The 23,696-nt window shown below is 45.2% G+C and overlaps 1 protein-coding gene across 1 annotated transcript in view; it reads left to right on the forward strand.

The window, feature by feature from the left end:
* The window catches only part of PAK2 (p21 (RAC1) activated kinase 2), a 79,981-nt gene extending 64,249 nt beyond the window's left edge, over positions 1–15,732 (forward strand). Inside the window, exons 13-16 of the mRNA XM_065410275.1 lie at positions 1,813–1,912; positions 8,463–8,659; positions 14,340–14,477; positions 15,617–15,732. Coding sequence (XP_065266347.1) covers positions 1,813–1,912; positions 8,463–8,659; positions 14,340–14,477; positions 15,617–15,703 — 522 coding nt within the window. The 3' untranslated portion in view covers positions 15,704–15,732. The remainder of the gene's footprint in view (positions 1–1,812; positions 1,913–8,462; positions 8,660–14,339; positions 14,478–15,616) is intronic.
* The last annotated feature ends 7,964 nt before the right edge of the window (positions 15,733–23,696 follow it).

A 23,696-nucleotide genomic window follows, 5' to 3' on the forward strand; every position in this document is an offset into this window, starting at 1 on the left:
AATAAAAGTAACTAATTACAGTAAGATCAGATGTGAACAAGAATGTTTTTTTAGCCTATAAAGTCTTAAAAATAAGTATACTCCTGCTTGGATACTTCCAGTTTGCCATCTTTTTTTAACTAATTTGCATTTTAATTTCTAGGAATCCTTTTGCCCAGTTAATTTGTCTTCAATTTTTTGGCCTCTCCAGTTTCTTTATATTTATTGTTTATATTGCTGCAGCACCTAGAGGGTCTGTTCACAACCAGAGCTGGACAAATATTTAGGAAGAAATAGTCCATGGCCCAAAGCGCACTTTCCCGATTTCATCTGAGAATTTTCAGCAAGGCTATTTCAAAATAAAACAGCTTTCTTTTCCAGTTGCAGTACATAAAACACTTTCAAAGCAAACTTCTGAGGCTGAATTCCTAGCCTTGTTTTTTGTTTTAACAGCTGAAATCTCTAATGATGGCATTAAAATCAGACCAGTAATTTAAACCTAAATTAATTCTAAAGCACTCTCTTACCATCATCAGATTAAACTAATCTAAGGTTTTATATCAATTCAGGCTCCTTGACAGTCTTTAAGGATTTAAATCAATTTAAACTAAAATAAAGCAAACAAAAAAAAAAACCAAAACATCATAATCTGGGACAGTGGAGGGTCTATTGAGGGCCAGCCACTAGGTGAAGTATTAAGAGGTATTAAGTATTAAGAGGCAGTTATCATTCAGGGATAGGACAGTGTTCAAGGCAATCTGTAAAAGTCATGCCTGTTCAGGAAACATTTGTAGATTTTGAGAAGTAAGATCAAGCCAAGTTTTAAGATTATGAATGTGTAAAATCAGCAAGAGTGGGCTCTTGCTTAACTCATCTTAAATCATTTCAAAGCTAAAGCTCTGCAGAGACCAGCAATATTCTTAACTGCTTTAGATTTTGAATAAATCTAAAAAAGAAAAGCAGGTAAAAATTTTTAAGCTGTTGATTTCAAACTCAGCTTTATTTCTGTGTCTCATTAAGAGTCTACAAAACAAGCCAAGTTTAAAGAAAATGGTGGTTTTAAAATGATCTGTCTAGATGCCAAATACAAAGTTAAATTGTCTCCAGTTTCCGATAAATTGAAAATTAATACTCTGCATTTAACTAGCCACCCATGAATGAGTTTAAACTTAAGCTTAAAACTTACTTAAAACTCTTTTTACTTAACCAATAATTCTACTGTCCAACATGTAAATTCAGAATACTCATGACTGGTAAATCAAAACCACTTTTCTAAGCTGAGCATATGTATTAATTCTCAATAGGGGTTAATTTGTGGAATAATTGAGAGAGCTAGAACTATGTAAAAATTTGTATAATGGAAACTGTTTTGCACCCTTCCTTATAGCAAGCACTACATATATTTAAGAGTGAAGCATTCTCCTTATAGTGAAACTCTACCAAAGGAAACTGATCTCAGTAGTCAGTCAGGATTCCCCAACAACTGAAAAGCTGTGAAAAGTAACATGTAGCAAAGTGAAAGTGCTTTGGAACTTTGGGGAATCTTGGATGATGCCTGGCTGGTGAGCACTTTTAGTTCATTTTGCAATTCTATGATGGCAAGGAAATAGCGTATTCTCTGAAGTTAAAGAAGCAGGTTTTGACCTCTCTGAATTTTGGGTGGCAGTAGTCTGGTTTCTCATCATAAGAGCTTCCTCTGCTGGATATTTAAAGTAATACCTGCTACCTTTTTACACATTGCATTATATGCGCACAAACTTTGCTTTTTGATTCACAATACACAAACTGTATTTCCTTTTGATAAATGTTTTCCTTTTCCTCCTCCCCGTACAGTGTTTGCAAGCACTAGAGTTCCTACATGCCAACCAGGTAATCCACAGAGATATTAAGAGTGACAACGTGCTTTTAGGAATGGATGGATCAGTTAAACTCAGTGAGTGCCAGACAATTGTTTCAACCTGCTGCTGCTTTTTAAACATTTTGCAATTAATAGTATGTTTGTAAGTGCATAGTTGTCTCAGATATTTGAGATGAATTTTTACTAAAAATCAGCAATAGAATTCATTCCGCTTTGCAAAAAGAATTTTGCCCACTATAGTTGGGTTTGTAATTCTGAGCATCTGAAAGTTACTGACTTTGAGTGTATCAAACAAGAAGGATGTTTAAGTAACTTGTTACCACATGAATGCGTTTGTAAATGTGAGTTAACCTGCAGTGTAAAGTCAGATAAAGATACAAGGATTGCCAGTAAGGGAAGCTGGCACTAATCGGAGCTGCCTTATTGGCTCCGTTCAGATTCAAATGCTTTTGCACTGTCCATTTAATTGACAGGATGAAAATTACACATTTATATTTCAGTACTGCCTAAAGGCTGCAAACCAGGTAGGGTCCTATTGTGCTGGACACGGCACTTGTCTGAATTTTTTTTAACTACAGTTAAAAGTATCTACAATGATAAAAATAATGTTAGAGATCAGGGAAATATTTTTGTTTTCAATTTTATATTGTGCATTTGACAGCACTTATTATGCAATCAGTCAGTTGTTGTGTGCGTCTCTCATACAGCAAGTGGGGAAAGAGAGAAAAAAATTCAAAAATTTAGTGAATTTAATCTCAGAAGTTGCCAGGAGTGCTTAGGGAAAGGTGCATTAAGATTTACACACTGAGCACCTAAAAGTTTGCTAAGCGCTACAGAGATGCCTAAAAAGACATGGGGTGACACTCCGAAAGCTGCTTTCTGGATTTGGACACCCGGGAAATCTACCACTGTTCCCTGTTCCAAGAGCTTGTAGTCTAATTTCAGTTATTATACAGTAACCCCTCACTTAGTCGTCCCGGTTAATGTTGTTTCGTTGTTATGTTGCTGATCAATTAGAGAACATGCTCATTTAAAGTTGCGCAATGCTCCCTTATAACGTTGTTTGGCAACCACCTGCTTTGTCCACTACTTGCAGAAAGAGCAGCCCATTGGAGCTAGCTGGTGGGGGCTTGGAACCAGGGTGGACTGGCAGCCTCCCTCTCAGCTCCCCTCTCCCCTAAGTTCCCTGTGTGGCAGCCGCCCAGCATGCTATCAGTTGCCAGGCAGTTCAGCTGTCCCTCCCCCCACTGCCGTGTGCTGCTCCTGCCCTCTGCCTGGGAGCTGCCCCCGAGAGCCTCCTGCTTGCTGTGCAGGGGGGGGGAAGAAGGGTGCTAATATCAGGGTGTTCCCCTCCCCCCACTCTTGTACCCCATCTCCTGTACCTTATCTCCACAGGCGGGGGACACAACAGGGCTCAGGACTGAGGGAGCTTGCTGGCAGCAGCTGCAGTCTTAATTTGCTAATCCACTTAAAAAGGCAATGTACTTAGAGTAGGGTCAGCGTACTTAAAGGGGCAATGCACGTCTCTCTCACACAGGGTGTGTGTCTCTGTCTCTCTCTGCCATGCTGTCTCCCCTCCCTCCATTCGTGCTGCCTTGTAAAGTGTAAAAAGAACGAGGAGTACTTGTGGCACCTTAGAGACTAACACATTTATTTGGGCATAAGCTTTCATGGGCTAAAACCCACTTCATCGAATGCATGCAGTGGAAAATACAGTAGGAAGGCGCGCACACACACACCATGAAAAAAAGTATATACATCTTCCTACTGTATTTTCCACTGCATGCATACAATGAAGTGGGTTTTAGCCCACGAAAGCTTATGCCCAAATAAATGTTAGTCTCTAAAGTTCCACAAGTACTCCTCGTTCTTTTTGCTGATACAGACTAACACGGCTACCACTCTGAAACTTGTAGAGTTACCCCGTGAGGGCTCAGCTGAGTGCTAGTTCATCATTTAGCAGTAAGGCATTCCCTGGGAAATATCCCAACCTCTTCCACCCTCTGACTTCACCACCTCAACCAAGCTTCACAATCATCATTGCTGTGTACACACACACACACACACACACACACACACACAGAGTCTTTTGTCTGGTGAAATTTTTTTCCCTGGAACCTACACCCAGCCCCCATTTACATTAATTCTTATGGGGAAATTGGATTTGCTTAACATCATTTCGCTTAAAGTAGCATTTTTCAAGAACATAACTACGATGTTAAGCAAGGAGTTACTGTACATGGGAGAGTTTGTAAACAGTAGTGGGGAAAGGTGAACAGTGAAAGATAATGGGGTTACTCAGGTAAATTAAGTGCACGTCTTAAGGGTATATAGAGGGATCTGTCAGATTTATAGGGCTGTGGAATTTTTGCTTTGTGTACAAACGGAGTATTTGCAGGCTATCTTCCAAATGAGATGACAAGTGAAGGGAAGCAGTGGAAGGTGTGAGTGGGAGAGATTGAATGGAAGGAGGAGAGAGGATTCTAGCAGAGGATGTGTAAAAAGGAACGATTTAAGGAAGGACAGGGACGCGGTGAGGTAGGTGATAGGAATAGGTATGAGGAAGAGGTGGTTGCTGGAAGAGGAAAGAAGAAGGGGGATCAGCAGAGATGGCATGGGGAGGCAGGGGAAAGGAACTATAGAAACTTGCTAGCTGAAGCAGGTGGCTGTAGAATCTGTTGAGGTTAATGGAATCTATAATCCTCTATTTGGTGAAGGAGGCATGGGCTATTACCCACCTCACAAAACGCAGTAAAAGAACTAAAAAAGAGCCACCATGGCTTAACAACCATGTAAAAGAAGCAGTGAGAGATAAAAAGGCATCTTTTAAAAAGTGGAAGTCAGATCCTAGCAAGGTAAATAGAAAGACGCATAAACACTGCCAAATTAAGTGTAAAAATGTAATAAGAAAAGCCAAAAAGGAGTTTGAAGAACAGCTAGCCAAAAACTCAAAAGGTAATAACAAAATGTTTAAGTACATCAGAAGCAGGAAGCCTGCTGAACAACTAGTGGGGCCCCTGGACGATTGAGATACAAAAGGAGCACTTAAAGACGATAAAGTAATTGCGGAGAAACTAAATGAATTCTTTGCTTCAGTCTTCACGGCTGAGGATGTTAGGGAGATTCCCAAACTTGAGCCGTCCTTTGTAGGTGACAAATATGAGGAATTGTCACAGATTGAAGTGTCATTAGAGGAGATTTTGAAATTAATTGATCAACTTAACAGTAACAAGTCACCGGGACCAGATGGCATTCACCCAGGAGTTCTGAAAGAACTCAAATGTGAAATTACGGAACTGTTAACTATGGTTTGTAACCCGTCCTTTAAATCAGCTTCTGTACCCAATGACTGGAAGATAGCTAATGTAAGCCAATATTTAAAAAGGGCTCTAGAGGTGATACAGGCAATTACAGACTGATAAGTCTAACGTCAGTACCGGGCAAATTAGTTGAAACAATAGTAAAGAATAAAATTCAGACACACAGAAGAACATAAATTGTTGGGCAAAAGTCAACATGGTTTCTGTAAAGGGAAATCATGTCTTACTAATCTATTAGAGTTCTTTGAAGGGGTCAACAAACATGTGGACAAGGGGGATCCAGTGGACATAGTGTAGCTAGATTTCCAGAAAGCCTTTGACAAGGTCCCTCACCAAAGACTCTTACTTAAATTAAGCTGTCATGGGGTAAAAGGGAAGATCCTTTAATGGATTGAGAACTGGCTAAAAGACCGGGAACAAAGGGTAAGAATAAATGGTAAACTTTCAGAATGGAGAGGGGTAACTAGTGGTGTTCCCCAAGGGTCAATCCTAGGACCAATCCTATTCAACTTATTCATAAATGATCTGGAGAAAGGGGTAAACAGTGAAGTGGCAAAGTTTGCAGATGATACTAAACTACTCAAGATAGTTAAGACCAAAGCAGACAGTGAAGAACTTCAAAAAGATCTCACAAAACTAAGTGATTGGGCAACAAAATGGCAAATGAAATTTAATATGGATAAATGTAAAGTAATGCACATTGGAAAAAATAACCCCAACTATACATACAATATGATGGGGGCTAATTTAGCTACAACTAATCAGGAAAGAGATCTTGGAGTCATCGTGGATAGTTCTCTGAAGATGTCCACGCAATGTGCAGCAGCAGTCAAAAAAGCAAACAGGATGTTATGAATCATTAAAAAAGGGATAGAGAATAAGACAGATAATATCTTATTGCCCTTATATAAATCCATGGTACGCCCACATCTTGAATACTGCGTACAGATGTGGTCTCATCTCAAAAAAGATATACTGGCATTAGAAAATGTTCAGAGAAGGGCAACTAAAATGATTAGGGGTTTGGAACGGATCCCATATGAGGAGAGATTAAAAAGGCTAGGACTTTTCATCTTGGAAAAGAGGAGACTAAGGGGGGATATGATAGAGGTATATAAAATCATGAGAGGTATGGAGAAAGTGAATAAGGAAAAGTTATTTACTTGTTCCCATAATATAAGAACTAGGGGCCACCAAATGAAATTAATGGGAAGCAGGTTTAAAACAAATAAAAGGAAGTTCTTCTTCACACAGTGCATAGTCAACCTGTGAAACTCCTTGCCTGAGGAGGTTGTGAAGGCTAGGACTGTAACGGTTTAAAAGAGAACTAGATAAATTCATGGAGGTTAAGTCCATTCATGGCTATTAGCCAGGATGGATAAGGAATGGTGTCCCTAGCCTCTGTTTGTCAGAGGGTGGAGATGGATGGCAGGAGAGAGATCACTTGATCATTGCCTGTTGGGTTCACTCCCTCTGGGGCACATGGCATTGGCCACTGTCGGCAGACAGGATGCTGGGCTGGATGGACCCTTGGTCTGACCCAGTATGGCCGTTCTTATTTTCTTATGTTCTTATGTTAGTATCTGTAGTGAAGATGCTGGTGGGTTGACCTGGTCCATGGGAGGTGGCTGATGTGCACTCCCATGCTAGGAGAAGGGGCCTGAGCAGTTCTTGAGGGCATCTTGGCTCTCCGGATGGTACTGTGTGGGTGAAGGTATCTTTTTTTCCCCTAGAGTTACTGTCTCTGAAGAAGCTGACAGTGGGAGGCCAGTGTGAATGTAGTGAGGATCCCCAGGTGGATGAAGCGTGTGTGGGCTGCCAGTGCCTGGTCTCCTTGAAACACCTTTCCTTGCATAGTCTGCAGAGGCTCTCACCTGCCTTCTTCCTGCTGGTGCTGTGGAGGCTACAAGGCTTTTCTGGGACACCTGGGGATTTTAATAGGCTGCCTGTAAGAGAGCTGCTGCTTATGTCACATTTTTGAAGTCGCCTAGATTTCAGGTTGACTGTGACCCTTTGAGGGAATGTAAGTGGTGAATGATGCTATAGACCTAGAAGGGAAAGCCTTTATGAAAGAGTAGCAAGATGAGAGCTACTGGCTGCTATTGCTTTGGAGACTGGGAAGGAGGAGGATAGTAGCTTGCTAAACTGCCCTTGGACAGTTTTCAGGCATGAAACCCATTTGTCAGCACTATCTGGTACTAGCATTTGAAATGTAGGGAAAAGCATTTTTAAAGTTTTGAAATCCTGTCTTTCAAACTAATGTAAATCTTAGGATAAATCCCAGTTTTTGCTGAGATTGTGTCCTCGTTGGTGCTCTCCATGCCTGAAAAGAAGTGGGAGATCTGCGGGTTGGACAGAGTAGCAGGATGGAATACACATTGAAAATGCATTGATGCATTCCATTAATTCCAGTAAAAATAAAGGGCCAGATTTTCAAGAGACACTGGTGGGAGGTGCCCACTGGAGGTGGGGGAACTGTCATTCCCTGTCATGGTGGCAGGGCGGCTGGCACAAGCCCAGGATGCAGCGACAGCCATCAGTCAGTGCCTGCCTGTGGTACCCCTTCACAAGGGAGGATAGATGGGACCTGGTTGGGTGGGATCTGGCAGCTGTGACTTGTAGGGGAATGGACCAATCAGCTGAGGATTCAGCAGAAGGACCAATTGGGAAGTGGACCAATGGGGGCTCTTTCTGAGCTGCAGCTTGTCTGCTCTTCAAAAACCTGGACATGGTTGTTACTTGAAAACCCTGCCTGGACAGAAAAAGGAGGCTCAAAAAGAGGCTCTGTCCAGGAAAACCTGGATGTATGGTAACCCTATTTTTGTACTGGGACTGGCGCCCAGTCTGATGGTGTCACCTTCCGGGTTCAGGACCATTACATTACACAACATAGCATAAAGGCTACACCAGTGCACAAAAACGTTTTTCCCCCATGTTGTTCTTGGTCCTTTTTTGTTGGAATTCTTGGTGGCTTGAAGAGGGATTAGACAAAACATCACTCTTTTTTTTTTTTTTTTAGGAGACCGCAAATTACCTTTATAAAAAAGAACTTAATTCTTTGAGTAGGAGTTTATTTTAAGTAGGCTATATTCTTCAGTGTTTGTATGAACTTGCTGGTTAGACTTTCTGCTGTGACATGAAAAGTATAAGAAAACTTTGAGATTGCAAATGTACAGATGCAAAAGATGTTTCTATAGTAATAGAAAAATTTGTTGTTAGATAATTGGGGTTTTGAGATGGGATTCACAACAGACTAGGATGCACTGAATTAACTATCACTAACTAATTCCTTTATTATCATGTAGCCGACTTTGGTTTCTGTGCTCAGATCACCCCAGAGCAGAGCAAGCGCAGCACCATGGTTGGGACTCCCTATTGGATGGCTCCTGAGGTGGTCACACGGAAAGCCTATGGCCCTAAAGTGGATATCTGGTCTCTGGGTATCATGGCTATTGAAATGGTGGAAGGAGAGCCCCCATACCTCAATGAAAACCCTCTGAGGGTAAGATATTTCATCCTTTTAGGAGTGCTGCATCAATCATGCATATAAAACAGTGGCTCAGAAATGTGGTGAAGAGATTTGTGACCTTTAACTTGTAGATTACGGGTTTGAATCCAAACCAGGTTAGAAGTGTTTAAATGGTTATCAGCTGATGGCTGTTTAGTACAGTCAAGGCAGTTCCTAGTGGACAGGAATCTACATGAAAAAATCAAGGGTAATTAGTGCAGGTAGTTCCCAGTATAAAGGATGATGATCTAATAGACATGGAGGATGATATTACCCTTTCACCCTGAGAGATGGTCTCTCCGGAACATGGTTGAGGCATATTGATAGTACCTGTTTTTAGTTAAATAGTAGAATTCATCTCTGAGTACTGACAGTCTTTTGCCAGCAATAAACTTCTCTAGGCTCAGAAAAGTAAATCCAATTAAATTACAAAGAACAAAGTACAAAGCATGCTCCAACAAATAGACTTATACTCTCTCTCCATATATAAGGATATGTTTATTATCATGTCCATCACCCTAAATTCTTAAGTATCTATAGTCATCTTGTTACTAACAAAAGCAAGTGACAGTTGCTAAAGCTGTGCAATGCCACTCTTACAAGCATCTACCAATGTGAGGAGAAGCAGGTTGCATTCCTTCTACCCCTCAAGACTCAGGCCATGCCTACACTATGGGTGCTACAGGGGAACAGCTAGGCTGCTGTGGCGCCGTGCCATGGAAACGGTTTTGCCATCACTGTAGGAACTCCACCTCCCTGAGCAACAGCTGCTAGGTTGACAGAAGCATTCATCTGTTGACCTAGTTGTGTCTGCACTGAGGGTTAGGTCAGCATAGCTACAGCGCCCAGAGAATGAGCTATGCCGACCTAATTGAAGTGTAGACCAGGCCTATTGCATTGCCTCTAACATTCCCAGCCCTTAGTGGAGAAATGAGTTCAGAAGTTGTGCCCAAATATTTAACCAAATCAGGTGTGTATAGTGTTGGTCTGTCCACAGTTTGTCACATAGAGCAATCCCCTTTATCTCTGCATCCTTGTGGTGGGAGTCTGTCTTTGGGCTGCTCTTATTCCATAGTCGCTCATTGACATTGTTTTGTAGAATGAAACCTGCCCGTGTATTCATTTGTAGGAGCTTGATTAGTGGTGAATAGTGGTTGCAAAGTATACAAAGGCATACTATACATACTCAAATGAGGTACCCTGCATAGGTCGATCATGCGTATTCATTTTATCTTCTTAAGGGAGAGAATTTTGAGAATATATGTGATAAAGTCTACATTATACTAACCATGTAAAACAACCAGGAAGTAAATGATCACAACAGGAAAGAAAAATGACATTTCAGTACCTGCATCAGGCATCCATTATGGCAGGCATCCAAGTTGAAGATTCAGCAAGGAAACTTAATTTTCTTCTTCGAGTGATTGCTCCTGTGTATTCCACAATAGGTGTGCGTGCTCGCCACGTGCACCGGTGCCGGAAGTTTTTCCCTTAGCAGCATCCGTAGTGGGGGAGCACCGCTGCGACCCCTGGAGTGGCGCCGACATATCGCGCTATAAAGGGGGCTGCGTGCTCCCCCCACCCTCAGTTCCTTCTTGCCGCCAGTGAAGGTAGTCGGAACTTGTGCTCCAGCTTTGCTGCAGCAATTCTAGCCTTAGTGGTATCCAGCTTCTCTTACTTGTTGAACTTTTCTCTGTTCGTGCTGGGCTCAGGGCATGTCCCGTGGCCCAGGCTTCAAGTTGTGCGACTCTTGTCGCAATCCTATGCCCAGAAGCGATCCACATACTCAGTGTCTTCGCTGTCTGGGCGAGGCTCACATTAGTGAGAAGTGTAAAATTTGCTGCTCCTTCAAGCCCCGAACGAAGAGGGAGCGTGAGATCCGACTCCGAGCTCTCCTAATGGAGTCGGCGTTGACCCTGGCACCGGCGCGTCGAGCCGATCCCACGCCGGGCACCTCATCCTCGGCACGCAGCGAAGCGCCCCCGGCGCGCCATCCTGATTCCGTGCCCGGTACCGCGTCGTTGCACAGCGACGCCCCGTCGACGAGCCGGCACCGCTCCCCTTCTAAGAAGCAAGGGAAGACTCAGCGGCGCCGGGAGAAAGATCGGGGTGAGGCTAGACTCGCGTTGGGCAGCCTATGATCCCCATCGGGACAGAGACCTCCGACTCGGGTAGAGTGGAGTAGTCCGGTGCCGTCCACGCGCGCCTTGCCAGAGGTGAGAATGCCTTCGACGCCGGAGGCAGCTCAGGCCGCGTGTGACATCATGACGCTTCCGGTACCGGGAGCGCCGCTCCAGTTGGGCCCCTGATCCCGTGGGAAGCCTTCGCTCCGTGCCCATCGACCCTCTCCGGACGTCTCCGAGGTCGAGATACCGTCCCGAGTTGAAGGGCTGAGCCGCGGACCCCGGCGCGCCTCCACGCCGCGAGCAGGATCGTCTGCGAGCGAGCTTTCCACCTCCACTCCGGGAGACCGTAGGGGAGGCACTAAGAGACGGCGCCGCTCCTCTTCGAGTCTTGACCGCAGGGACAGGTCTCGGCGGCGGCACCACCGTTCCCGCTCCGGCACCCGCCGTGGAAGGCGCTACGCCCGGAGCTCGTCACGGGAATCCCAGGCACCGAGGCGTCGTAGTCTTGGGCGCCGGATGCATTACGGAGACAGCACCCCAGACTCCTACCTGTCCGCCTCCAGGGGCCGGAGCCGTCATGTACGGGACCACTCCAGCCGTTCGCACGGCACTGTCCGCTTGTCCCGGACTTCGGCTTCGGCACGCAGCCGCCCCTCATCGAGCCGTTCGGTGCCGCAAGACCAGACAGCCCTCCCGGGCCACCTGGCATCCCAAGGCCAGGCCGTTCCCTGGCAAGGACAGTGGTGCCAGTGGGCACCGTGGCCCCAGGCACCGGCACCGCCGGGACCCCGCTCCGTGGCGGGAGCGCCCCAGGCCCAGACGACGTCGCCGCCTCAGCACCGCGATGAGGCAGTGGGCACCGACCCTCCGGCACCGACTCGGGCCCTGGGTCAGGACGTCGAGCTTGCAGTACAGCCGGGTGCAGACGACACTGCGTCACCGACCTCCTCGACGCTGGACAACTCTGTGGCGCCACCAGCTCCGGTCTCTCAGGAGGATTTCAAGGCCCACCAGGAGCAACTCAGGAGGGTGGCATCAAACCTCCAGCTCCAGGCCGAGGAGATGGAGGAGCCGTCGGACACATTGTTTAATGTCCTGACCTCCTCGACGCCGGGACGTGTGGCCCTCCCGCTCCATCAGGGGGTGGCTAACATTACTACTGGCCTCTGGCAAACTTCGGCATCTCTCTGTCCGATCTCCAAAAAGGCTGAACGGAAGTACTTTGTGCTCACAAAGGGGCACGAGTACTTACATTCCCACTCAACACCAAACTCTCTGGTGGTGGAATCGGTGAACCACCGTGAGAGGCATGGCCAACCCACTCCTACCCCTAAGGACAAAGACGCTCACAGGCTGGATTACTTTGGGAGAAAAGTTTATTCGTCTGCGAGCTTCCAGCTCAGAGTGGCCCAACCACCAGGCCCTCTTGAGCAGATATGATTTTAAGACAGGGCGAGAATTATACTGATAGCCCCGGATTGGGCCCATCAACATTGGTATGGGACCCTACTACAACTCTTGGCGTCCCCCCTCGCAGGCTGCTGCTCCACCCGGACCTCCTCTCACAGGAGGGAGGTCGTCTCCTCCATCCCAACCTGGGCCCGCTCCACCTCACGGCATGGCTGCTCCGTGGCTAGATGCGGAGGGGAGGTGTACCGAGGCTGTTAGACGTGTCCTGCTTGAAAGCAGGAAGCCGTCCACACGGAGGACCTACCTGGCCAAGTGGTATCGGTTCTCCTCCTGAGCGAGGGAGAGAGGCTCCTCCCCGTGTCCGCTCCGCTCCAGCTGGTCCTGGACTACCTCTTGTCCCTTAGGACCCAAGGGCTAGCTCCCTCCTTGATCAGGGTGCACCTAGCGGCCATTTCGGCCTTCCACCCTCCGGTGGCGGGACAGTCAGTGTTCTCCCACCACATGACTTCCAGGTTTTTGAAGGGTTTGGACAGAGCGTTCCCTTATGCTAGACCCCCGGTTCCCCCTTGGGACCTGAACCTGGTACTGTCACGCCTCACGGGACCTCCCTTTGAGCCCTTGGCCACTTGTTCCTGGTCCCACTTATCTGAGAAAGTGACGTTTTTGGTGGCTATCACCTCAGCCCGCAGGGTTTCGGAGCTTAGGGCGCTCACCTCAGAACCCCCGTACACGGTCTTCCATAAGGGGAAGGTCCAGCTTCGCCCGCACCAGGCCTTCCTGCCGAAGGTGGTCTCGGCGTTTCATATGGGCCAGGACATTTTCCTGCCAGTCCTGTGTCCTAAGCCCCATTCCTCCAATGAGGAACGACGCCTACACATGCTAGATGTGCGTAGGGCGCTGGCCTTTTACTTAAATCGAACAAGCCCATTTCGGGCATCCCCTCAGCTGTTCATTGCTATGGCCGAGCGCATGAGAGGGCAACCGGTTTCCACCCAGCGGATCTCCCGCTGGATCACCTCGTGCATACGCACGTGTTATGACCTGGCTGGGGTTCCCCCGCCTCCTGTTGTTAAGGCGCATTTGACGAGAGCCCAGGCCTCGTCTGCAGCCTATGTGGCTCATGTCCCTGTTCAGGACACATGTAGGGCTGCTACATGGACCTCTGTCCATACTTTCGCATCGCACTGTGCCAGGGGTAGGCAACCTATGGCACATGTGCCGAAGGCAGCACAGGAGCTGATTTTCAGTGGCACTCACACTGCCCAGGTCCTGGCCACTGGTCCGGGGGGCTCTGCATTTTAATTTAATTTTAAATGAAGCTTCTTAAACATTTAAAAACCCTTATTTACTTTACATACAACAATAGTTTAGTTATATATTATAGACTTATAGAAAGAGACCTTCTAAAAACGTTAAAATATATGACTGGCACGCGAAACCTTAAATTGGAGTGAATAAATGAAGACTCGGCACACCACTTCTGAAAGGTTGCCGACCCCTGCACTATGCGATCGTCTCCCAAGCAAGGGATGACGCTGGGTTTGGTAGGGCGGTGCTCCGCCCCGGTAACCTGTAACCTTTATCATTAGAACTCCTACCCACCTCCGTCAGGTATAGCTTGGAGTCACCTACTGTGGAATACACAGGAGCAATCACTCGAAGAAGAAAGGACAGTTACCTGTTCCATAACTGGCGTTCTTCGAGATGTGTTGCTCCTGTCTATTTCACATCCCACCCTCCTTCCCCTCTGTCGGAGTTGTCTGGCAAGAAGGAACTGAGGGTGGGGGGAGCACGCAGCCCCCTTTATAGTGCGATATGTCAGCACCACTCCAGGGGTCGCAGCGGTGCTCCCCCACTACGGATGCTGCTAAGGGAAAAACTTCCGGCATCGGTGCACGTGGCGAGCACGCACACCTACTGCGGAATAGACAGGAGCAACACATCTGGAAGAACGCCAGTTACGGAACAGGTAACTGTCCTGTCATATGCTAGTCAGTGTCTGCTTTTTAGTGTTTTCCTTTTTAGATGTACTTCAATAAATGCTTCTTCTAACTTGAAATACTAATACATTGCAAATCACGTTTTTAGAATTTTAACAGATGACTTGGGTGTAACAACCTTTCTCTCTCGGTTTGCAGGCTTTGTATTTAATAGCAACTAATGGCACACCAGAGCTGCAGAATCCAGAGAAACTGTCCCCAATATTCCGGGATTTTCTAAATCGTTGTTTGGAGATGGATGTAGAGAAAAGGGGATCAGCCAAAGAACTGCTACAGGTAAGTATATGTATGATGGAGTCTCCCCAAAAGCTTGAAATTTGGTGGTCACTAAAACAGTAGTCAGCTAGTGCTGACATCGGCTTGTCTTTGTCTTCCTTTTCCTATTGAAGGATCATTTAATGGAGAATAGTGGGAAGGAAACAGGAATCAAAATTTGAAACACAAATGTAGATGATTCTTCTACTGAAATCACTACTGGCTGCTTTCTGCCAGTGGTGATTCTTCAGTGACACCATAGCTTAGTTAAACAGAGAGGCTGCTGTAGCCAGCACAGTGAACACAGAACAGGATAGAGGGAAAATATCAAAAAAAGGAATATCTCTGCATGGGGAAGGTTGTTGGAGAGAGGAGGGCAGGGGCTAGCCAGGGTTATTGGATATTGCTATGTGGAGGAACAGCTGTCAACAAATCTGTGCTACTATGGATCATTCATTGGGCATATCTCCTTGAGGTTCTGCATATTGGCACCTTTGTGAAGTGCTTTCTTAACTTGGGATAGAAAGTGCTATGTAAATACACCTCTACCCCGATATAACGCAGTCCTCAGGAGCCAAAAAAATCTCACCACCTTTTAGGTGAGACCGTGTTCTATCCGGTCCAGTACGGCAAACCGACAAGAGTCAGTACACCGTGCCAGACTGTACTGGCTTCCACAGTGGTGATTTAAAGGGCCCAGTGCTCCAGGCGCTGCGGGGAGCCCCGGGCCCTTTAAATTACTGCCGGAGCTCCGGCAGCAGGGCTCGGGCCGGGATTTAAAGGGTCCGGGGGTCCCCGCAGCGGCTGGAGCCTCTGGCCCTTTAAATCACCGCCTGAGCCCGGCTGCCGGAGATTTAAAGGGCCCGGTGCTCCAGCCACTGCGGGGGGCCCCGGGCCCTTTAAATCACCGCCGGAGCACCGGCAGTGGGGCTCAGGTGGGGATTTAAAGAGCCCAGGGCTCCAAACGAATTCGGATATAACGCGGTAAAGCAGCGGGACTCAGGCGGCGCTTTAAAGGGCCCGGGGCTCCCCGCTGCTTTACCGCGTTATATCCGAATTCGTGTTATATTGGGTCGTTTTATATCGGGGTAGAGATGTATAATAGTTTATTTTTGAAATTTGACTCTTACTAACTTACTGTGTTTCTCTATTCTTGGCAGCATCCTTTCCTGAAATTGGCCAAACCTCTGTCTAGCTTGACGCCATTGATCCTGGCAGCCAAAGAAGCAATGAAGAGTAACCGCTAACATTGTTGCCATGGCCTTCATCTTTTTTTAAAAATCTTTATAATATATGAAAATTGTTACTCTTGTTAGGGAGGTTGAAAAAAGTCTGCAAAAGGGAAAAACGCTCACCCAGAAGACACCCGAAATGAAATATGGTGACTTTTAAGTAAACCCTTTTTAGGGTCCAAAAGGAATTGTGGACTGAATCACTGGTCTTTCACCTCTTTTGCAGACAGCCCAGGAATCCTGCTTCCCATGCCTGGGCTTTTAAGTTTTTTGATGACTTTGCTGTAACAGTTCCCATTCATTGTGCCCTCTTGGGGACTTTCAATACTTGAATGACAGATTCAAGCTTTTGGAGAGAGGCATTAATTTTATCTGCTGATCTTTCCTTCTCCTCCCCTTTTCCTGTCGTCTTTCAAGTTGCTTTGGCCATCTCCCATATGACTAGATTAACAGCAAGTGTGTCAGAAATGTGAAGGTACAATTTACCCATCCCTCCCATACTATACAATTTAATTGTGACTGTACTGTAGAATTAACGACTCGGATACTTAAGAAACTAACTTTAAATGAAATCTGCTTGTAAGTAGAGTATAGGGAGAGGTGGAAGAGAAGAGTTCAGCTGTCTTTCTGATCTGTAACTGCTCCAGGGACTTCTAATCCAAGAGAGAGACATCTCAGTGTAGCAAATTGTGGTGGGTCAGGTTTTTAGAGGTCAGCCTACACATATGAGGAGAAGGGAGCGGATGTTTGAGGAAAGAAACACCTCCCCACCCACCCATTATATTCCTTTCTGTTTCCATCCTCCCACAACTTCCTTAGACTTGTTGGCCAAGGCAAAAGGGATGTCTTGTGTGGTGTAGTGGGTGGTCTTAAAACCAAGTGTTGTATCTATGCTCTTACTTGGGCTTTGGAATTTATGCTGGTGCCTTTGACTTTTTTTACATTTCCCTCCTTTGTATCAAATGAATTTTTGTATATGTTGTAATTTTATTTCCAAAAGCAAATAATGCATCAATCTAGGAGTTGTCAAGATTTAAGTATTAGAGCTATTTTTTTCCATTTTTATATGTGCTCCATTTCTACTAATGAAATCAAAAGAACAAATAATTCATCAGATCTGAGGAAAGTGAAGATCCAAGACTTTTTTTTTTTTTTTTTTTTTTAAATATAATTCAAACAGGAGCTTATGAACACCTGGGGACACCAAAGTGCTGTTCTATGGCGACAAAGTCTGAGGTGGGAAAGTAGCTTCATCAGACATGAAAGGGGCTTACTTGAGTGGCTGATGCATGACTGGAGAGAATCATCATGTCATGATGGCCCCTTCTCACTAAAGACATTTTACCAGCTAGGATGGCACAAGACAACGTTTAGTGCAAGAAAAAAGTGCCTTCCTGTAAGAGCTAGTGAGTAACTTGAGTTCTTGAGATGGTGCCAACTGAAGTGGTAATAGTAGAAATCATAGAAGTATCCCTGGTCCCTGATTTCAGCCACTGAAATTGCTGCATTTATACTTATAGATTATTTTCATAAGGAGCTGTTTGTAACTGTGATGTGCCAAATAATGCGCATGAAAGAATAGCCACTAATTTGGTGCTAGGCAGTTATGTTGCATTCCTAACTGGCAGTGCATGTCAAGCAGAGAGAGTCCAGGTCCTGGGGTGAGATGATTCCATTTGGTGTCTGACAAATTGCATAAACCAGAGTTTTACACATGTTCTTTTTACTGTGGGAAGGCCCTTTTCTTCTGTGAAAGGAATAATTTCAATATTTATATGCGGATAGAAATGGCTGTTCTGGGTTTTGGTAACCAAGATGTAGCTCTGCTTAGAGCACCTGAAAAAATTAGCTTTCACTTCCTGAGTCTATATATCATGGGATTTCATTCTCTCAGAACTTATCCTTCAACAAATTGCGCTAGCAAATTGCTTTGCACCAACAAGATACCTTATTCATGTAGGAAATAGAACCACCACACTTCAGTCTGAGTTCTTGTAACCACTAGCGCATGGGTGGGCAAACTTTTTGGGCTGAGGGCCACACCTGGGAATAGAAATTGTATGGCAAGCCATGAATGCTCACAAAATTGGGGTTAGTGTGGGAGGGGGTGAGGGCTCTGGTTGGGAATGTGGGGTCTAGGGTGGGGCGAGAAATGAGTAGTTCAGGTTGCGTGAGGGGGCTCCGGGCTGGGGGAGTGGAGTGCAGGGGGGAGGTGAGGGCTCCGGCTGGGGGGAGGCAGACTCTGGGTGGGGCTGGGGATGAGGAGTTTGGGATGCAGGAGGGTGCTCTGGGCTGGGATCCAGGAGTTTGGAGGGTGGGAGAGGGATCAGGGCTGGGGCATGGGGTTGGGATGTGGGGAGAGGCTCAGGGGTGCAGGCTCTGAGCAGCGCTTACCTCAAGCGGCTCCTGGAAGCAGTGGCACGTCCCTTCTCTGGCTCCTATGCGGAGGCGCAGCCAGGTGGCTCTGCATGCTGCCTGTCCACAGGCACCACCCCTGCAGCTCCCATTGGAGCGCATAGGAGCCGGAGGGGGGCTATGCCGCGGCTTCCGGGAGCCATGTGGTGCGGCCCCTGACTCTGCGCCCTGGCTGGAGCGACGGAGCAGGGCCATTCGGCTGCTTCTGGGAGCCACGTGGAGCGACCCCATACCCTGCGCCCTGGTAAGCCCCAGACCCCACTCCCCAGCGGGAACTCAAGGGCTGGCTTAAAACAGCTTGTGGGCCGTAGTTTGCCCACCCTGCACTAGTGTAACAGGTGCCAAGCTGAATTACTTTAACAAGAAGGATAACATCAAAAGAATACGCAGCCCACTAGCCATAAAGAACTAGAATGATGCATTCCAAGGAAGTGTCATGTCATGTGAATACTCTAGATGTGCTTCCCTTCTTACAAACTTGGTATGTACTGAAAGCCATTGATACCATAAACAGTAGAATGGCAGTGGCCTGGTTTCAATATATGTGACTCAAAGTAAAAGATCTTCCTGTCCATAGGGAGAAGCAAGGAGTACTGGGTTATATTTTATCTTTTCTCATCAGTGGCTCCCTGTCCATTGCTGGCAATGGACTTTGTGAAAACCAGACTCCTGGTGCAGGCGTATAAGTTGGCTTTTTCCCCACTGGTAGCAAAACCTAGTCTGCCATATAAATATAATTTTGTTCTGAAATTAGCAGGAAAACTTTAAAATCAGTAAGTAATTTTAACTGATTAGTTCAGTCTTATTGATTAAAAAAAACTTCCTTCTGATCTTGCAATAGCAAATCTGTCCAGATCCGAATCTGTAGCTCTTTAAGGGGTGATTTCTAAACTTTTAATTCTTTTTTTTAAAAAAATAAACCTCATCCAGGAGTTACCAAAATGCATCCCAGTGCTTCTCATGTGGCTTAGAGTACTGTGAACTACAGTTAAAAAGCGCACAAGAGCGCCCCTTGTATGTATATGATTCTACAATAAGGTTTCTTTTGCTCCTGTTGCCAGAAGGTAATCAGGACAAAGGAGAGAGGTCAAAGGAGAAAGAGCAGAAATATTGGGAACATTTAATTTCTGCAGCGAAGTGAGGGAAAATAGTTAAGTAGAGTCAGTAAGCTGGCAAAGAAAAGTCATAGGGAAGCTGCTGCTCTGTGCTTCGTTGTGTAACCACTGTGCAGTTTGCATGTCAGTAGGTTGACCATCAATCTTCTAACTGAACATGTGTTGCATATGTCTTCCAAGTGTCCATTTTTCCCATGAGGGACCAGGTTAGAACTGAGACTAGCTCATTTGTTCTGCCCAGCCCAGATGAATAATTAGTGCCGGTGAAGAGAGAATAGCCAGAGTTTGAGTGGATGCTGAAAGCAAAATATCACTTTGGATCATGCCAGAATTCCCAAATCTCTAGCAGTCACCTCAGATGACAGGCACAATCACAAATATGCATATGAATAAATGCTACGGTGGCACAACACAGTAGTTAGAGTCGGGTGTAGAGATCGGCAGCATACTGTTTTGAAAGCAAGTGAACAGGCAATGTTTGTCTCCCAGGATTTTTTTTTTTTAGCACAGAACTTGGAATAAACCCGACTTCCCACCAAGTAGACCTGCTTGGTCACACATTCTCATCTAAATATTCAGTATACAAGTACCTCTGTGCTGAGTAGCTGCAAGAGGTGTGCTTCAGAGCAGTGCAGAGTAATTGAACTCTGCTGTCAGAAAAGGGTGGAAAAATCAAGGATATTGTTAAAGGTCTTTATAGCTGGAATTGGAAAAACCTCTCTGGTCTGCTTTCTCTCTCTCCTTAACTTTGCCGGATGGAAATGGATGTAGGTTCAAGCTTTATTTTTTTTTACTGTATCCAGATTTTAATGTTTTCTTTTGTTTAATTTAATCTCATTCTGTTATTTAATTGTTTCTGCGATATTAACTACTGTATTTGATTACTTTATTAACTTTGTTCTTTCAGGGCTAGAAATAAACTTTTTTAAATGTTTGTTTTTCCCCTTCCTGAGTTTATATCTTTTTAAGATCAGAGTAGTGTAAAAGTAATGTAAAAATGGTTAGATATCTTAAAGGGTTTAGGGGAATGTTCTCAGTGTTTGTATAACTTTGAATTTAAGCAAGAAATGTAAATGTTTTATGCACATTTTCTTTTCAGTGTGATTGATTTTTATTTTGAGGTGTATCTCAGCTTAGTTATCCTTTGTCTTCAAAATCTTCCTAATCAACGATAACAGCAACACCAGATGATAACTGCAGGCTTTTCTTGCTGCTGAGCTCCATTTGCAAGTCAGTCCTGCCTCCAGTAACCATTCCTGACTGTTTGAAACCAGGAGAGCAGATCTGGCTTGTCTTCCCTTTTCTTAATGGAGCAGACAACTAACAGGGTCTTTCCCGGAGGCTGTTGCTAAAGTAGCACCATTAGTAAAGAACTGACAGGACTGTCTACACTGCATCTTCTAAGACCAGAGTGCTGTAAAGTAGTTTTTTGTTAGTGATGGGATTTGGAATTGACAAGCCAGTAGTCATTGATCAAGCTGCTGGCAATATGAAGTTCCTGTAAAATTATTCCTAACAAGACTGCAATATTGTTTTATTAAAAATTTCCTCAAAAGTGCCACATTTAAGTGTTACACAGAATAGAGTGCAAGAAGCAAGGAGCACAAGTGCTACCCTTTCATCTAAACAGACTATGATCTCCTTAGATCAGCTTTTTGCTAGCAGTGAGAAGTTTGCAGCAGTGGACGACTTACCTGGGCTTTGGTATTGGATCAGAAGTGCCTGTTGATAGACTATCAGGATTTTCTCTTTAGTAACTGTTTATCAGTACTGAAGTCTGTCACTAAGAAAAGGACAAACAAAGTGAACCTTTCTAGGGGCCAAGGTTGGTTTGGTTGAAATTTTGATGAAGTTTCCATTGTTAACAATTTTTCTGCTGTGAACATCAAGGATACATCATGCATATATCCATTACTGCCTTCTTCCTACATACTTCAGGAAATAGCTTCTCCCCCTTCTCAAATGTCCAGTCAGCAAGAGAAGTGTGGAAACAAGTGGTCTTCCAGAAATGTTTACAACCTCAAGACATTGGGGCATTGGATTGTGCAGTATTCTGCCTATTCAGATGATTTATTTTCCTTATCATGGTAGCATTGGTTTTATGTATGCAAGACCCAGGGCCGGCTCTAGGATTTTTGCCGCCCAAGGCAAAAACAATTTTGGCTCCCCCCCCCCCCCGTTTTTTAATTACCCCACCCCTGGCCCCGCCTCAACTCCGCCCCTTCCCCAAATCCCCAGCCCTGCCTCCTCCCCCCAGGCTCTCAAGCCTGGGAGGGAGAGCAGCGGCGCACGAAACGGCTGTTTCGCGTGCCGCGGCCGCTCGGGATCTCCCCCTCCCTCCCAGGTTTGAGAGCCTGGGAGGGAGGGGGGAGACTCTGAATGGCCGCGGCGCGCGAGCGGCAGCGGAGGTGAGCTAGGGCGGCCAGGGCACATTTTTAGGGGCGGCATTCTGGCGCCGGCCATGCCGCCCCTAAAAATGTGCCGCCCCAAGCACCAGCTTGTTTAGCTGGTGCCTAGAGCCGGCCCTGGCAAGACCCCTTGTGCATTGAATTCATGTTCTTAACGTTGCATTAGATAGATCTTGAATTTAATTTTAGGTTTTTTAAAAATTGGGAAGAGAAACTGCTTAATAGTATTTATATAATCCATGTGGACGTTAAGAGTTCATGCCTCATTAAGGAGGGCTAGACCTTGTCTGCATAGAAACTTGCACTCTTGTTTCAGTTTAAGTCCTTTTTAAACCTATTTCTTAACTGGGGTAATCCAAAATAAGCTTGGTCTAAACCTGAAACAATCACATCCACAGAGCTTTTTGCATCTGTTTAATTTAAAATTTCATATTAAGTTAAACTGGTGCAACCCTGCATGCAGAGAAGCCCGAAGATTCAGGGGAAATTGAGTTCCTACTTTCATTGTGGCAGTTTAGCTGGAAGGAGTTTCCTACAGGGCCGTTCTGGATCAGCTTTCATTTTTGCCCAAGTGTTGGCTAAGATGATAGAGAGGAAAGGGTTGTGGATTTTTTTTTCCAGTTTATTCAAAGAATCTTTTATTTTGCTTTTCATGGAAGCATCAGTGCCATTTCCCATTTAATGCCCCCACTCCACATCAGCCTAAAATTGGCCATATGCCTAAAATAAGTATTTAAAAATAATTGTTGCAAATTTTGACAGCCCTAAAGATAAATTCAGCGTAGGAGAAAAGCTAGGGTTGCTAATTTACCTCTGTCTTTGGAAACAGGCAAGTGAAAATACAAAGCTTTGGTTCATTGGGAAAGGCTGAAAAAGCATGACTCATCTGTAACTACATATTTAGGGTTGTGTTTTTTTTTTTTTTTTTTTTTGTCCCAGAGTATCCAGTATTGTGAAAGTGGGAATCTGGCTGATAAAGGTTCCCACTGGATACAGGTTTCCAGTATAACTGCACAGGTGACTTTGACTCATTGCTCTCATTCAGATCAATACCAAAGCTACTGTTGATTTCAATGAAAATGGGAACAGGGTCATATTTATCAGGCCTTGAGCAATAATACTTCCAACAAATGGAGCTATCCTAGACTGCTTCTCAGATGTCTTTGCCTTTGTATTTCAGTGCACTCCAGGTGTGCTGCATACTTGGTTCTGTAGTGTTTCCTGTGCAGTAACATGAGATAGGAAGCTAATTGATACCATAGCTGTCATTACATAATTTGGTAATTATATTAATTTTCTTAGTAATTTCCAAGTCCACTCTTGAGCCTGAGTTAAGTGCCATACGGTTGCAGGATATGCCATACAGGTTATTACAGGTTAGGTACAGGACATAGCTTTGAAGGCCTCAATGTGATTTCCTAAGCCTGGCTTTTAAAGCATGATCCGAGGTAGTTTTACTCTTTAAATGCATGAAATGGGCAAGAATGAGAAGGGTTTCTTTTAAAAGGAACAGATGTTTGGACTTTTACCCTTTCAGTCTTGGAAAAGTTTTGGCATTTATCCTCCTCCCTCATTTTGCTGGAAAGTATATTCTTGCTGTAAGCTAGGAAGAAATGAGGGAGTTTGGCAGCTTGCTCATGTGGCTGCTTTTTGTAACAGTGGTTAAAAATGTTTGTTTTTAAGGATCATATATTAACATCAGTCTGTTGACCTGCACGAACTCTCCCTAAAGCCATATCTACACTGGAAAATTGAACCATCACAATAGAACTGTTTGTTTTGAAAGTGTTAGGGCTTTCTGTGCTCTTATGCTTATGATGTTGAGCTGAGCGACTAGCATGAGCCAAAAGACACCAGACTCCATGTACTTAAGGAGAGAACTAGCATGATCTACAACAACATATCCTGGTCCACTCTTGTAACTGGAGAATCAAGAACTCAGATCAGCTCCACAATGCCTGTGTCCTCTATAATGGTATAGGTTGAGCCAGCGTTCATGCTTGCTGAATAGTATTTGGTACACACGTACTCCAAAAGGAGCACTTCTGTGTGGGGACATGGGGTGTTTAT

The sequence above is a fragment of the Emys orbicularis genome, chromosome 9 (genome assembly GCF_028017835.1).
Source record: "Emys orbicularis isolate rEmyOrb1 chromosome 9, rEmyOrb1.hap1, whole genome shotgun sequence".
In the NCBI taxonomy this organism is placed as follows: Eukaryota; Metazoa; Chordata; order Testudines; family Emydidae; genus Emys; species Emys orbicularis.